Source organism: Erpetoichthys calabaricus, chromosome 15 (genome assembly GCF_900747795.2).
Source record: "Erpetoichthys calabaricus chromosome 15, fErpCal1.3, whole genome shotgun sequence".
Lineage (NCBI taxonomy): Eukaryota > Metazoa > Chordata > Cladistia > Polypteriformes > Polypteridae > Erpetoichthys > Erpetoichthys calabaricus.
Genome location: NC_041408.2, coordinates 13,653,764 through 13,670,261, shown reverse-complemented (window position 1 = coordinate 13,670,261; position 16,498 = coordinate 13,653,764). Strand labels below are relative to the sequence as shown.

Below are 16,498 nucleotides of genomic sequence, written 5' to 3'. Positions count from 1 at the left end.
TGAGTTCTTCATCACATCATCTCTCATTAAAGTGTCCAAATTTCAAGCTACACTTAACCTTGGGCATTGTGAACTGCTTCATTACTTTTGGACAGACTCTAAATTATTTCTTCAGGATTCGCACTAAATTGTTGATCTGTTCATTTGCAGTTAATATTTTGGCTGGTGTCCTCTGCACCCCTTGGAATTTGAAGTGTTTTCTGATCAGATAATAATTCAAATAATATATTTTGTGCTCCTGCTTCTGTAAATTAGTGTTTGGTTTCAATATGTTAATTCTGCTTTTTTAAAACATGAAACACATCTGCTTCCCTTCATTTCTCCAACTTGTTTCTTACATTGTAGTAGATAAACTAGAAATTGGCATATGTTGGTTACTGCCTACATAATAAAAAATAATAACTAATCAAACACATACACATCCCCACCAGGATATTTTTTTTGCACATAAAGATTAATTAATGTTATAAGATCTCATTCATTTAGAAACCTACAAATGTAGAGAAAGCAGTGTTGCAACCTCAAACATATATCATAATTATTTTTACTCACTTGTATTTGACTATCATTGAAAAATGAATGAAGGATGAGCTCCTTTCTTGTACTAGGCTGTTGCCTGCTTTGTTGTTTGTATCACCCTAACCAAGATAATTATGTCTAATAAATGGTAGGGTGTGGTAATATTGAATTTTACCTCAGTAGTGTTGAAACTGTGCAGAAAAGGTGGGGGCTGACAGAGAGAGGGAGTTCAGCAGGCATCACCAGGAAGTGCTCTGCTTGAAGTCTTTAGAAGAGGTCTCTGCATGGCTGACTAATAGAATTCTCCTATTAGCTCATGATGTGTGAGGTTCACGAATAACCACCGATATTTCTCCATATTACAAATCTTCGAACTGAGATGCTTTGTGGTGCGAGTCCATGGTAATTCACCTAGTGATGAGGATATGACTTGCACTGTGAAAGATGGAGTGTAGTGGTGACGCTGTGCAGAAAAGGTGGCGGCTGAGAGAGAGAGAGAGTTCAGCTGATGTCACCAGGAGGCACTCCACTCACAGTGTTCTGAAGCATTCTCTGTAAGGCAAACTGATGGATTTCTCTCCTAAGCTCATGCTGTAAGGAGGCTGCTCCTGAGCCAGATATTGTGGGTTTGCTACTGACCCTTTGACAGTTCACGACAGTATGAATCTTCAAACTGAGATGCTTCTGTACTGACAGTTCTCCACAGTGGAGGTTTTCAAACCGAGATGCTTCATTGTGCGAGTCCTCAGCAATACAACCTATAGTAACTCAACCTTGGGAAATCTTTCAGATAATAATTTTGTCTTTTATTTATCTAAAGATACTAATGATCTCTAGGTTACTTAATTATATGTCTCCCTTAGGGAATAGCTGGTTCTCCTCAGAAATTTCCTTTCCCAATGGTTTATTTTGAGATTTGTCTGTACTTTTATTCCCCTTGTTTGGAGGTATATAGTATATTACAACAAGTCAGAGTACTGTTTTCCACTTTAGAAGACATCATACAAGGCAATGTATGGTCAATGTGAGCAACAACCTCAGATGAATCAGTTTCAAATTCCTCACAGGTGGCGCAGTGGTAGTGCTGCTGCTTTGCAGTAAGGAGACTGTGGAAGATTGTGGGTTCGCTTCCCGGTTCCTCCCTGTGTGGATAGCGCTTTGAGTACCGAGAAAAGCGCTATATAAATGTAATGAATTATTATTATTATTATTAAATTGAATTCCTCTGCCACAAATCTTTATATCTTTAAAGTTTTGCAACGGTACCATTTACTTTACCTTTTCAAAAGCTGCTATGAACAATCTCTCATGGAAACACTTGGAATTTCAGGAAAACAGTATCTAATGCTACTAAGTTTGTGGCTATTATAGCTAAATCATCAAGGTGCGTTATATATTAGACTCGTCAGCTACTGCATACATTTTCCTAACAGGATTCCTAGACATTTTTCAAATGGCTATGCCAGATGACAATGTCATTTACTGTATATTACTATGCAAAAACAGGAACATACAGCATTTTGAATGGTCATATGTTAAACATCTTTTGTTGAATGTGTAAAATCATCACATTTTTATAGTTTGCAATGTAATAAGAAAAAGTTAAACTGGTCATCAATAAACTATTTTTCAAAACAAATACTTTTTATTATAGCTTATAATGAAACTCTACTCATTGCTATTTAATTCTGCAAGTCTTAATATATCCTGAATACTCATAACTAAGTACAAGAAAAGGTGAATTTAGAAAACCGATGGATAGACAGAAAGAACAGATGACAAATCAATTAAATAATTATCAAATCCACAAATGAATAAACAATTAAAAAAGAAAATCTTAGTGAAGTTACACCCGGTTACCAACCAGAACAAAACATTTCATAGAAAGGTATGTAATGTTCTAATATTTACGGAACTTCATACTTATCAGTCATTAACATCACAGGATGGATGCACATATAACAAATAAACACAGCTGTTTTCTTCTGCTGTAGCTCCCATTCACTTTGACAATAAACTTTGGAAAAAATGCAAGGCCTTATCCAATAACCCTAAGTGGACTTGAATTACAATGATTTTATTTTCCTTCACTCCCTTCCCATATTTTATTTTCAAAACGAGACAAAAAATAATGATACATTTTCTGGAATGATACTGCCAAGAGTCTGGGGATTTAATAAACAGATTGAGATGAAATCATTATTAGAATGTGTGCTGTCCCTGCATAACATTTTCTGTCACAGATATATTCTATGGCTATGGCAGATGTAACTCAAAATGTTGTTTTATTTATTTAATTATTTTTTGGTGGGTTAATAAATTAATGAATTAATTAATTTATTTATTCAGCACTAGCTATTGCCGTTTTAAATGAGCAGTTTAAGGCGGCATTTTTCAAGTGGGTGTTAAACAGCATGTAGTGCTAAAATCTGAAAAGTACAATGTCTGCTGTTAAAAGTAGCTTTTAACAAGTACTGAGATACAGTTACACATACACATGGTAGAATCAAAATGTACCGTGGTGGACAAATCTGTTTAGTGTTGCATACAGAGGTTCAATGATTTTGCTCATATGCTAATAGTTAGTTTAGAAAGCACAGTTTCTACCAAAAGTGCAATGTTTAAGCTACTAAGAGACATTTTTATAATGTGACTAGAAGTGTTTTTCCCCATATACGAAAGAGGTAATTAAGAATGGATTTTATTTTAGTTTAAAGAATACTGATAAAACATGCCTACAGAATTTGCAAATTATTAAAGGGTTCTACAGTAAAAGATAAAGTGTAATGCATTATTTATCATACAAATAAAAAAAGATATAAACAAATAACAAAAATGAAAATCATTTTTCGATATGAAAAATGTGAAAACAACAAGCAAACCGGCACAACTGCCTAATTCATGCTCCTGTGCATCAGTAACATATCTTTGGGCAGTAAAAATGATTTAAAAAATGCTTAAAGAGGACCCCCGTGACCCTGTGTTAGGATATAGCGGGTTGGATAATGAATGGACGGATGGTTCTATATTCATATGTAATGTGACCACAGAATAAGTCAAGTAAGAAGAATTATATTATTGGTAAATTTTTCAAAGGAATGGCTAACAAAGATTGTACTTCCTGGACTGTCTGCATTCAAAGTAATACTCACTTATGTGAGGCCCATTTCAGTTTTGGAGTGTCTGGTTTTTGCGTAAGTTCAGCATAGGTAAGAAAAAGAAATTCAGTAGGGCCTTTTTACAAATTGGATGTATGACAGCTTGTAGTAACAAAAATTATATTCATTCATCTACTTTTTGTTTCCAAAACTCCCGGTATGTTATTCTGACCTACATATAGTGTAAGTAAATTGCTTCTCAACCTTCTGTTCAAGTAGAAGGTGGAGTCCCCCACAAGGCAAAGTCAAGAGTCCAGACTAGGAACTGCTCCATGGACTTCAGATCTGGTCTGACCAAGTCAGCAAGTCAAACACTTTTCTTCAACAACAAGTAAAGGTTTAAGATTCTGATGACAGGGAGAGAAGACAAAAATTGTCAGGTGTCAGCTCATATATGGAGGGAAAAAAACTGGACAGATAAAAAAGGATGAGTAGGGTGAATAATTAAGTGAATTGAATAGGATGACAACTACAGTAATAAAATTACTTTGAATTTAAAAGAGGCAAGAGAATAGTGAATATAATTAGTATTAACCCACATACAGGTATGTTATATAAACTATTGTTGAGAAAGTAGAACAAGTATTGGAGGTTACTTTTCTAATCTTTGAATGATCTAATAATGACACGTTCTAATTCCCACCCCTTCTTTACCAACCAGTATGCGTTCACCATCTTGGAGACTTAAACAACATCATCTACTAACACACAGCATACAAATTACTGTCTGTCTAAGGTCAACTAAAATCAATACTATAAAAGGTTTAACTTGGTAAAAAAAATATAAGTGAAATGTATAGCCTAAAAAATATGTGATTTTACTTTCCAAAAATGTTGACACATTTTGATGGAGTTTCTTTGCAAAGACAGCAGAAGGAAGAGGCTACAAAGAAAAGCACTACAACACATATTGGGCCATTTCATGGTAGGCTCATTTCATTTGTTTGTAAAACAAATAATTGAAAGCACCAAGGTGAATATTAGAAAAAGTATGAGAAAGTAAATTAAAAGATACATTTCAAACTGAAGAGCAAACTAATCCCAGTAACAAAGAAAACATTACCAGACCAAAACTATTGGACATGACCGAAGACGACAACAAGTATGCAGTGAATTAAGCAAGAAGCAATTAATCTATATATTATACACTGGAGAGAAGAGAGAATAGGATTTCTTAAGTTTCTCAAATTTGGTGAAAATAGCTTCTTTACAGCCTTTGTCGGTTTTTGTAAAGCATTTGACTCAGTTTTAGGAAAGTACCCGTAACCTGAAAGAAAGATCTCTATTTGTGCTGAGACTCACAAGCAGAAAGAACGAAAAAAAGGAAAAACAATCAAAGGTTGGAGGATTTGAATGTAATGGTAAAGATAACAGAGAATCAAAAAATGTTTTACATTCCAGAAATAGAATATGAGTTAAGTGAACAACCAAATAAGCTTGAGACATATTAGAATACTAAGTAGGGAATCTAGAAAATAATAAAAAGTAAATTTTGGTTTTTAGATTTTGTTTTTATACATGGGGGTAATTTTCGTAATTGGATGATCCACTCTCTTTTTATCTATTATCTGTTGGTTGTACCAGGAAACCTGCACTACTGAGAACTTCATAGACTTATAGCCAGATAAGGGTTCATAACTTGCCTTCACGCTGTTTGATATGCTACAAGTTTTTTTTTTTCTTTTATTTAAAGACTAGCAAAATACCCGCGCTTCGCAGCGGAGAAGTAGTGTGTTAAAGAGGTTATGAAAAAAAAAGGAAACATTTTAAAAATAATGTAACATGATTGTCAATGAAAGCCCGTTTCACTCAGTAAGTCTTATGTGTGTGTTTATGTATGTGTGTATATATATGTAGATGTGTATATGTAGATATGTATATATATGTATATGTATATAAATGTTTATGTGTGTGTGTATATTATATATATAATATATATATTTATATATATATATATATATATATATATATTTATATATATATATATTTATATATATATATATATATATATATATAAAAGACAGCAACAGTTATAACAATGACAACACAATTACATTGACAATCATGTTACGTTATTTTTAAAATGTTTCCTTTTTTTTTTTCATAACCTCTTTAACACACTACTTCTCCGCTGCGAAGCGCGGGTATTTTGCTAGTATATATATATATACATATACACACATACATGCAGTTTTAATAACACAGAAATCAATATAAACATTAACATCATTATCATATGAGAATATGAAGTAATATATAAGAAGCACATTTCATATAAATATAAATTATTAAACAGTAAAATCTTCTTCTGTAATTTGCTAACGTGGCAATTTGTGTGTCTGTCCAGGATTTTAAATGACCTGTAGCTCGCAAACCGTTTCACCTATACACTTGAAATGTGGTACACATATAGTACGTCACGTCTACTATCCGCTTTATGGGTGATGATTGTTTTAGTCTTTTTATCTTTATTTTATTTTATTGTAGAATCAACTCCTATCTGCGCACAGCAGGGCAGCCGTGGGCGGATGCGTATGGTGTATTCACTCCATGTTATCGTGCATTGCGCTGTCAGTGGTATTTTGATAAAAGAATTTGAACAACATATAAGAAGCGTATAAATTATTAAACAGTAAAACATTAACATTTAAGAAGTAAAGTTACATTAAGTACTACTGCAGTGCCTTCGGGTATACCTCATTTTTTGTTTGCCCATTACATGCTTAAATGTATACATTTTTTGGTGCACCTACCCGAGAACACGCAACATATAACCGAGTGTGGGAGAAGCATGGATTTTAAACACGCGTTGAGTTGATCTGCTGGTCTCCCTCGTGGAATAACTGGTAATGTTTGACTAAAATCTACAGCGAGTAAAACAACATTACCTCCTTTTTTTTTTTTTTACGATCTCTGAGATCTTGCTTTTTTCGGTTCAAGGCTTCATAAGCTCTTTTATGTTGTATGGTGTACTTATCCCAAACCATCATCTTTGAATGTTGCAAGACTTTCGCCTTGTATGTAGATCGGGGTAATTACATTCATTGCATTCCTAGTCTGAATCACAATGTGATTGTATGGGTGGTTACCTGGCACTGTAGGGTTGCCACCCGTCCTTTAAAATACGGAATCGTGCCGCGTTTGAGAATGAAATTGCGCGTCCCGTTTTGAATCAATACTGGACGGGATTTATCCCGTATTTTTTGTATCATTTTTTTTTTAAAGCAGCGTCTCATGCAAATCATCCCACACGCATTTTATGAAGATGCCTCCTTTCCTACTTTTGATTGGGTAATACTTGATGTCATCGTTAGTTTGATTGGTGTTTTTAACTGTCCAGTGAGGAGGGCGTGTCTTTTAAGTACACTGTGCAAAGTGTTGGCACTGAGATGTGGCGTCAGCGCCATACTTGAAGCCCCTAACGTTGCGGTCAGCAAGTCGGCTAACATCCGCCATGTGCCGTCTTTCAGTTGCGAGAAGCAGATCATAGAATGGTTGAAACTGTTGCCCCTAACGTTGCGCCACGGCGTGTGGTTCGTTTATACCTCGTGTGTTCTCATTAAACTTTTATCTCGCGAATATGTTATTGCAATCCGCAGCGGGAGCGTTTCTATAAACTTAATTTAAACTTACGTTTTACACCGTGCTTTCTTTCCCTTATGAACATGGTTGTATGCTTAACTCGCTCCGTTCTCAATTGTTTAATTAATTTTTTGCTCTTAGCTGTTCGCGGCTGTTCCTCCATTTCCCCCTACTTCGTTCTTTTATCTCGCGAATATGTTATTGCAATCCTTAAAGGGAGCGTTTCAATAAACTGATTGAAAATAGTTTTGCATTTACCTTTTTAATAAAAGGCGAGCTTTTAAGCCTGAGAAATCACCCCGTAAATGCACACGTTTAATTGCACATGTGTTAATATGTATGCTTACACAGTATTAAAAGACAGTCAAAAATTAACGTCATTTACCTTCGTTCCCGCGTGTGACTCGTGCTGTAAATCTCTTCCTTGTTTTTAGTTCACGTGATTACGTAGGAGGCGTGATGACGCGATACGTGACTCCGCCTCCTCCATTACAGTGTATGGACAAAAAATATGTTCCAGTTATGACCATTACGCTTTGAATTTCGAAATGAAACCTGCCTAACTTTTGTAAGTAAGCTGTAAGGAATGAGCCTGCCAAATTTCAGCCTTCCACCTACACGGGAAGTTGGAGAATTAGTGATGAGTGAGTGAGTCAGTCAGTCAGTCAGTGAGTGAGTCAGTGAGGGCTTTGCCTTTTATTAGTATAGATAACAGTGAGCAAGAAACGGGTGAATAATGTATTTGTAAAACAATGAAAAACTGAATATACACATATACACATCACTTGTGTGAGGTGAACATTCAAACAAAGATTAGGTCAACAGAGGGACATGTATTTTTATGAAGATTAATTAAAATTATGGATGTTTAAATATGACTACCATATCATTTGAAAATATAATTAAATATATTCAGAAAAGTATCAAAAACAAAACAAAAAAAAACATTTCTTTATAGTTTATGGCTGAAAAGAACAAAGACAAGATGACAAGCCAAGGTAACACTTCGGGAGAAAATAAAACGTATGAAGGACAAAAATGATTCCAGGCTTTCTAAAAGCTCAAAAAACAGAGCCCAAACCAGTGTACTTCTTCGTGCCGGTCTCAAGCCTGGATAAATGGGGAGGGTTACAACAGGAAGGGCATCCGGCACAAAATTTTTTCCAGATCAATATGCGGACAACAATACAGATTTCCATATCAGATCAGTCAAAGCCCGGGTTAACAACGGCCGCCACCACTATTGTCAGCTAACAGGGTGCTGGTGGAAATTAGGCTACTGTTGGCTGAAGAATAAACAGAAGTGGGGGAAGGCATGTCCTGAGACAGGAGGAGAAAAGGAATGTAAAGAGAGTGGAAGTGGGGGTAGGAGCTTTAAATGTTGGCAGTATTACTGGTAAAGGGAGAGAGTTAGCTGATATGATGGAGAGAAGGAAGGCTGATATATTGTGCGTGCAAAAGACCAGATGGAAGAGGAGCAAGGCTAGGTATATCAGAGGCAGGGTCTAATTGTTCTACCATGGTGTGGATGGGAGAAATGGGGTAGGGGTTATCCTGAAAGAACAATATGTCAAGAGTGTTTTGGAGGTGAAGGGTGTCAAACAAAGTGATGGTTATGGAAATTGAAGGTGTGATGATGAATGTTGTTAGTGCATATGCCCCGCAAGTTGGGTGTGCAATGGATGAGAAAGAGTGAGTTGGATGAAGTGGTAGAGAGTGTACCCAAGGGGGAGAGAGAGTGGTGATTGAAGTGGATTTCAATGGCCATGTTGGTGAAGGGACAAAAGGGATGAGGAGGTGATGGGTACGTATGTGTCAGTGAAGAAAGTCAGATGATAGTGGATTTTGAGAAAAGGATGAACATGGCTGTGGTGAATAATTATTTTAAGAAAAAGAGAGGTGGTGAAGGGTAAAGAAAAGGTGTATAATGAGTTGTATGAGAGGCTGGACATTAATGAGGGAGAAAAGAACCTGTACCAATTGGCTAGACAGAGGGACTGAGCTGGGGAAGATGTACAGCAGGTTAGGGTGATAAAGGTAACTGGAAACTTATTTATATGCAGTACATTTGTTACACTTTTTTCACTTTTATTTATTATTATTAGTTAATGGATGGCTACTAGATTATTTATTTATTACTATCTATTTATTCACCTTTATTTATTATATATCTATTTAGAGTATGGTATATGGTATAGTAATCTGGAAAATTGAACAGACATAAAGAAACACCTACTCTAACCAGTAAATAAACATTATTGTACTATCCTGACAGAGAAAAAAGTTAAATTATAAGAAATGGATAACATCAACAGAAAAACCTAAAGTAAGGTAGTAATAAAGATTAAATCAGCGGGTTAAAGAATGACAGACTCAAATGTAATAAGAAATAAAGGAATTAATGGATGTGCCAGAAAGATCAACAGGAACTGTAGATAAGGTGGAAGCATGACAAAGTGTAATCTTGTAAAGGACTTTGAGCTACATCGCTTATATGAAAATGTGCTAAAGAATTAAATGTTGTTGTTGTTGTTGATGTAATTGAAAGTAGAATTGTGGCAGAGACAGCGTAGGACTGGAATGCTGAAAACAGTCAGTATTACAAAATACTACCAGACAAAAATATTTGGATTTAAGTAAGAGGGACTTTCAAAATGTTTCTGCACTTTTATATTTACTTTGGAAACAGTGAAGGTGGGATGAGTAGGGATTGGGCATTAAAAAATTGGTACGATGCTGGGAAAATTGCATCGCAAACAAAGGTGACTACATAGAAAAGTTATGTAATTTGTTGTTGAAATTCTTAACAAATAGGAGTTAAAAAAAGTGCGGAAACTTTTGAACGTCCCTCGTAGTATCTAAAGGGGAAAAAAAAGAAAAAATCCGTATTACATGGTATGCTACACAGCAGACCACATCGGGCTTTTTCCCTATGCACAGGTGCCAATAACATACATTAGTGGTCATCAAATAGGTTTGACCTGTGGACAAATTATCACAGAGCAAGTATTCTTTTGGTCAGACCATACCATAATTAAGACTGAATTTGGAGCTTTTGTGACTATTTTCTCCACTCATATTTACTTTTAAATATATTTTATATATGCTGGAATTCCACCTAACGTGAGGCCACAGTAGAGCATGTGATGTTTTGTTTACCTTATCGACTGGCATAACCTGCGGCATCTTGTTAGGTGTAGCCATTTTCATCAAATTCAGATGAATCCAATGTCTTCATTCCTTCATCAAGGTTAAGTGATTGATTATGTGATCATTTGTAAATCACCAGATCCAATGCATAATGCAAGTTAAAGTGAATACAACTGAGAGCTGATTGATCACAACCCTTACATCATTATTCTCTCAAAGAGAACATAAACCATATACTGTATTTTTATTTCTCAAATAATTCAGAATGGGAAAAATATGGCAATAAAAGCCTTTTACTGCACTGAAACAGCAGCATGGTTTTACCTCTATTGAAGGATTTTTAAATAATAAATACAATATCTGCAATTCAAGTGCTGTAGAATCTAAGTATCAAACCTAGAATGCATTAATTCCATTATGAATTGTCTTTTGCACCTTGCATGACCTGTTAACGTTAATTGACCATCTGCTTCTTTCAAACTCTTTGCATGTGCCTGATTTTATTTATTGATGGTTGATATTCACTAATTCTACATAATTCTAATATAACTAAAAACAATGTGTTAGAGGAGGATGAGGTGGGGCAAGAGAAAACTTGCACGCATGCCACCAATTAGTATGCAGCTTTTGGGTGATGATCGATGACCAGCTGTCCTTCAATAAAACTGCAGTATATGAGATGCATTTAGCTGAACTGAACTCAAAGAACTCAGTCATGAAACATACCTTTTCTTCATTCTTTCATGCATTTTTCCATGCTGAATACACTGCTCTTCCATTTCGCCTTTGTCCTTCTGGCATCTCCCAAGAGTCGCTTTAAGATTTTTGTTTTCCTGTGAAAGCTTATCAATTTCCAACCTAAATATTGTAATAAAAAGAATGAAAACCTTACTTGAAAAAACAAGCATTTCTCCATACAATAGAGATTCAGTGTTTGCTATGCCATTTAAACCACATAACAAAGCACATTTTAAAGGAATTTTCTAAGTTTGAAGCCTTCTATTGATGAGTTTGCATGAAACTACCTTTGTTTGATATTTAAAATAGCAGATGCTGTTAAGCACTATTAATATTGAGTAAAACAAAGGGATATCAGAATATAATTCTCAAACTTCATTAAGAAACTTCATAAAGAATACAGTTTAAAAAACACTGATAAGATCACACCACAAAGTTCATATATTGTATGGAAACATTACATAAAGAAGAAAAAAAGAAGACAAGTATTCCCTGAAACTAAATGAATTTAATTAAAAAAAAAGTGAAACACTGGAATGATTAATATGAAATAAGCATTGATAAAACTTCAAATATAAAATCAACTAATTTACAGATCAACATAGAAAATATAAGTTCCCACACTGCAAATATTATACTATGTTTCAGGGGCCATCCTATCAAGAAAAACTGCTTTTAAACACAAATATCCTATTTCATAAGCTAGTAGTGTGGCTGAAACTCAGTCTACATAGCAGGCAGACAAGATCAACAGATGAGCTACTGTAGATGTGTGATCTAAGCAACTTTGACTGTAGTACTAATGTTAGTGCCAGACATGGTAGTTCCAGAATCTGAAGAACAGGTGCCCCTGTGTGATTTTCAAAAAATAAAGTTTCTATAATTTACAGAGAATGATATAATAAAACACAGAAAGCATCCAATAAATGGAAGTTCTGTGGATGGGAATACCTTATTAATGAAGGTTGCCAGAGTCACTCAAGTTAATAGTAAGGCCACAAATACTCGAATAACAACTCTTTACAAACTGTGGTGTGCAGAAGGGAATTTGTGAATGTACAATGTAATAGAAAATAAAGTGGACAGACAGCAGAAGACTGTGCCATGTTCAACTATAATCAGATTAGAAATGGAAAATGAAGCTACTGATCACTAATTTTGTAAAACTGAAAAACAGAAAAATATGGCCTACTCTGATGAACTTCAGTGTCTGCTGTGATTTGCAAATGGCGGAGACAGAACTTGGAGTAAACGACATGAATCCCTGGATCCAGTCTGCTTTTTCTCAATAATACAGGACAGTAGTGGAAGAAAAATGGTCTGGGAAATTTTATTGGCCCCTCTTAATACCAACTGAGCATCATTAAAATGCCATTGTTGTTGATCATGAGCATTAATTTCTTTCTGAAATTATACTGCATACTGTGAAAATGTTAATGCACCATAACATATATAATCTCAAATTAGTTCCAAAAACATGACAGTAAGAGCTTTTACATGTGCTTCAATAACCTGATTATTCACAGAATCATGATTTCTAAAATGTCATGTGAACTCTTATTCCTATTAGAGAAACCTGGTTAACAGAGGTAGATTTCTCCAGGAATAATCTGATTATAAGGCCATTTAAACCCTTAAATCAGGTTACTGTTAAGGATATTGTAGTCTGCGCACGCCCATTGCACTCTGCCAGCCTTCACATGTATTTGCTTGGCACATGCTTTCAGCAGCCATGGGTAGAAGAACCCACAAAATACATTTCCAGTGGAAAATGTTTCTGCAATCACATTATTCCTTTTCTTGGCTGAAATAATCTCAGTATTTTAGAGATTGCTAAATTTGTTTTGATGAGCTGAATATACAATGCTAAACTCAGTGACACAATCTCAAGAGCAGTAGGGTAAAATGTCAGAAGAAATGTGCGTTACGTAGCCCGATTACTTCTAAATTAACAAGTAACTTAACGCCAATACATATCTTAATGAAGTAAAAATATGTGAGTTATGATTCCAGCAGCACTGGGTGTATACCTAACCGGTAAATTGGTCCTTTGTAGGACTCAATCACATAACCAAACAGAAAAAAAGTGTGCTGTTTGAAATCTGGTAACAGAAACCTATAGACAAAGTGTCAGTTTGACTAAACATATTTGAAAAAAACAAAAAAAACTATCACAGGCTTCATGCTTATTTTCTGATTCATATAGTGACCAATGATGACATTTACTTCTTCTTTGCAGTTTAATGACATTGGAGCATATTGATAAAGAAGAAGATTACTTACGCATGTAAATGTGAATTATTAAGACACCAAGTTTCTGCCTTAACCGGGTTATTCACCTTTACCCGATTGTTTGTGTGCATGTAAATACACTGAGTGACATCAGTCTGCGCCAGTGTACTACACAGACCCCACATCTCAGTCCAATTTAGCACTTTGGAGTCAGGTGGACTGTAGCATTAATGAGTAACCAAAAATCTACAGAAACTGGTTAATATTACATACTGTACATTACCACTGGCACACCTACCTAATGCAAAATTGTTCAGTATTTGCACTCAAAAGAGGCTTATTTTAAAAAAATCATAGACTCAATACAATATAAATAACTGGGTATTCTGCCATATACTGACTCCAGTGTGTCCAACACAGGTTGCATATAAGGTGGTGCTACAACTTTGTGTAGCTTGTTCCATCTTATTCCAAGAATTCTCAGTTGGAATGTGATCTTGGGATTAGGAGGGTATTAAATCAAGTGGAATTTATTATTGTCTTAAAGCTGTTTAAGGACTTTCATAAGGATAACATATCATGACACATGACTAAGAAAAAGCCCATTTGCAGAATGCTATAAAGGGTTTTTGCGTTATCAACAACAATGTTTGTAGAGGATGCAAACATTGCCCTTCTCATATGAAAGGGCCAATGTGTGGCACAAAGAAAAACTACACAACACTACACAGTCACTGCCAGCCTGCAATATTCACACCTAATGGAAGTCTCTCTAAACCCTGGTCCTTCCCATTAGCATCAACAAAAAGGATTTATCACACTAGGAGATATTCTTCTTCAATTTTTCCAGCTCAATGTTCTTCACTATCAGCAGTACTGGAAAATGTGTTGAGGTCAGGTATTGTGGAAGAATTGTGTATTCTGACGTACCCGTTTCAATATCCCTGATATAACCTGTTGATGACTGACTGAGTTTTGATCATGTTACTTGGTATTGTAGAAGGAAAATTTTTTATATTAACATAAAAATAGCAAATTAACATAAAGAGCCAAAAAAGTAATTATTAGGTCAAATGAACACTTAACTAAAAATCAGTCATTTTGCATTATTTTTTAAGCTTACAGCAGAATTGCTAGTGTGGGAAAGAACAGATAAAGCAAAAAAGATTGAGAACACCTGAGTCCAAAGATAAGAAGCTAAAAGAGGCCAGCTGAAATATTGAATCAGCAAAGATGGCAAAAAGGCATTGCTGCCAAGGTCAGGTGAAGTAATGCAAGGAAAATGCCAAAATATGTTCTATATATATATATATATATATATATATATATATATATATATTTAGAAAATTAGTAATACTAGCATTTAACCTACGTACTGAAATTAAATATAAATCCAGCATGCCACGCAAATGATTACATAAAGGCACATGCTATAGTTCAATGTTAATTAAAGCTTAAGCTTCAGGCCACAATATAAAAAGTTTGGAAAGCTTAAAGGAAACCCATATATGGAATTGAAGCCTTGGCCAGTTAGAGAAAAACAGCATAGAAAAGTAAAATACCAGGAGGGGGCCAACAATAGGGAAGTAAAGAGATAATAAGGGTTTTCATGGGAACTCAAGGTTCGGCTGGACAGGAGTTGAGGGGAGTCAGAGGGGATGAGTAAAAGAGCTCATTTGAGCGAGGTCGAAGAAAATAGGAAATGGCATAAGAAAAGCCCAAAGATGGTAAGAGGAAGCCATTTGCCCAGCCTTAGACCAATCAAAATAAGCAGAACAGAAACCTAGAAAAAACAATGGACAGTAAAGCCAGGTCCAGAATGAGCTAATTGAGCAAGGACAAAGTGATAAGAAAATGATATATAAGTTTTGGATTTTGAACTGTTCGAGGCTCACCTCAATTTGGCCATATTGGGTTGAGTCCTTGTTATTTTTTATTATTTTTATGCTTATTTTACTGCAATAAAACTGTAACTCTGTTTGCCTATCCTGAGACTCCAAATAGCATTTATTTCAGGTAAAAAGCCTTCTGGTGAAGATTTTTCGCCATGACAGTATAAGTTGTGTTACCCTCCACTGCCTTCTTAAATCAATACTATGTTCACAGTAGTGCGGTGCAGTGGCTAAAGCACACCCTAAAAGGCAGTTAGTTCAATACCCCACCACTTATATAATGTGTGACCTTAGCAAATCGCTTAACCGGCATATTCAATACTAAAACAAAAATGTATGTCAACAATTGTAACAAATATTGATCTTGTAAGTCAGCTAGGATAAAAATCTAGGATAAAAATGCTAGAGAAGTCTACGATAATAATTACTGTGACATCATTGGCTAGATGATTTTAGAGTGGTGGCCTGTTCTCAGTGCTCCGAGTACAGTGTGTCAAAGCTGCGCATGCGGGGAACAGAGGGTGCTTTCGGAAATACCTTCTCCTCTGGGGCAGACCAGCCTCTTCACTACTGATCTCATTTCCACCATGTTATTGGACCGGAAGTGCCACCCCTTCTGCCTCAGATGGGATTTAAAGAAGTTAATCACTGGAAGTCAGCATTCACTTGGAAAAACAGTGTCTGAGTGTGCAGTTCATTACACCAGCAGCACCCCCTTGTACTAGGACTCTAAATTTATAACAATCTGCATGGTCATCATTAATTTTGTGCATTTTGTTAACTTGTTTTTTTCATTTTATTACATGGAGCTTGCCTTAGTAGTACCCCAAACGTTTCTGTGGTGTTTGTCTTTTCTTTACAAGTGTTGCTGTTTATGATTTACTCTTTGTTGCCAGTACCAGGCCAGTGAATTGCATGCATGTATTCACGGTACACTAGCACTTGCCTGGCTGCTTTAAAGAGCATTGCATGCACATACGATTCTACCACTGACTGATAAATCAATTATGAGTGAAGGGCAGCAGGTGTATGCCAAAGACTGCTCACATTGTATATGCAAAATTTAACAATTCGCATTTACAACTTATTTTGATTTAAATTAATTTTGTATGTGAAACTAACTTTTTTTCCATAATCTTTGAATTTTGATGTTTTACCAATCTACATGGTCCCTGTCCAATCTGCTTGCAAATCACGAATCAAAAAGATGTGTCGATAGTATTTCTA

The 16,498-nt window shown here is 35.4% G+C and overlaps 1 protein-coding gene across 2 annotated transcripts in view; it reads right to left on the bottom strand.

Annotated features, from left to right (window-relative positions):
* sdccag8 (SHH signaling and ciliogenesis regulator sdccag8) overlaps positions 1–16,498 on the bottom strand; it is a 186,590-nt gene that overhangs the window by 58,238 nt on the left and 111,854 nt on the right. For both annotated transcript variants that reach the window (XM_028820549.2, XM_051919547.1), the window contains one exon: positions 11,136–11,267. In XM_028820549.2, coding sequence (XP_028676382.2) covers positions 11,136–11,267 — 132 coding nt within the window. The remainder of the gene's footprint in view (positions 1–11,135; positions 11,268–16,498) is intronic.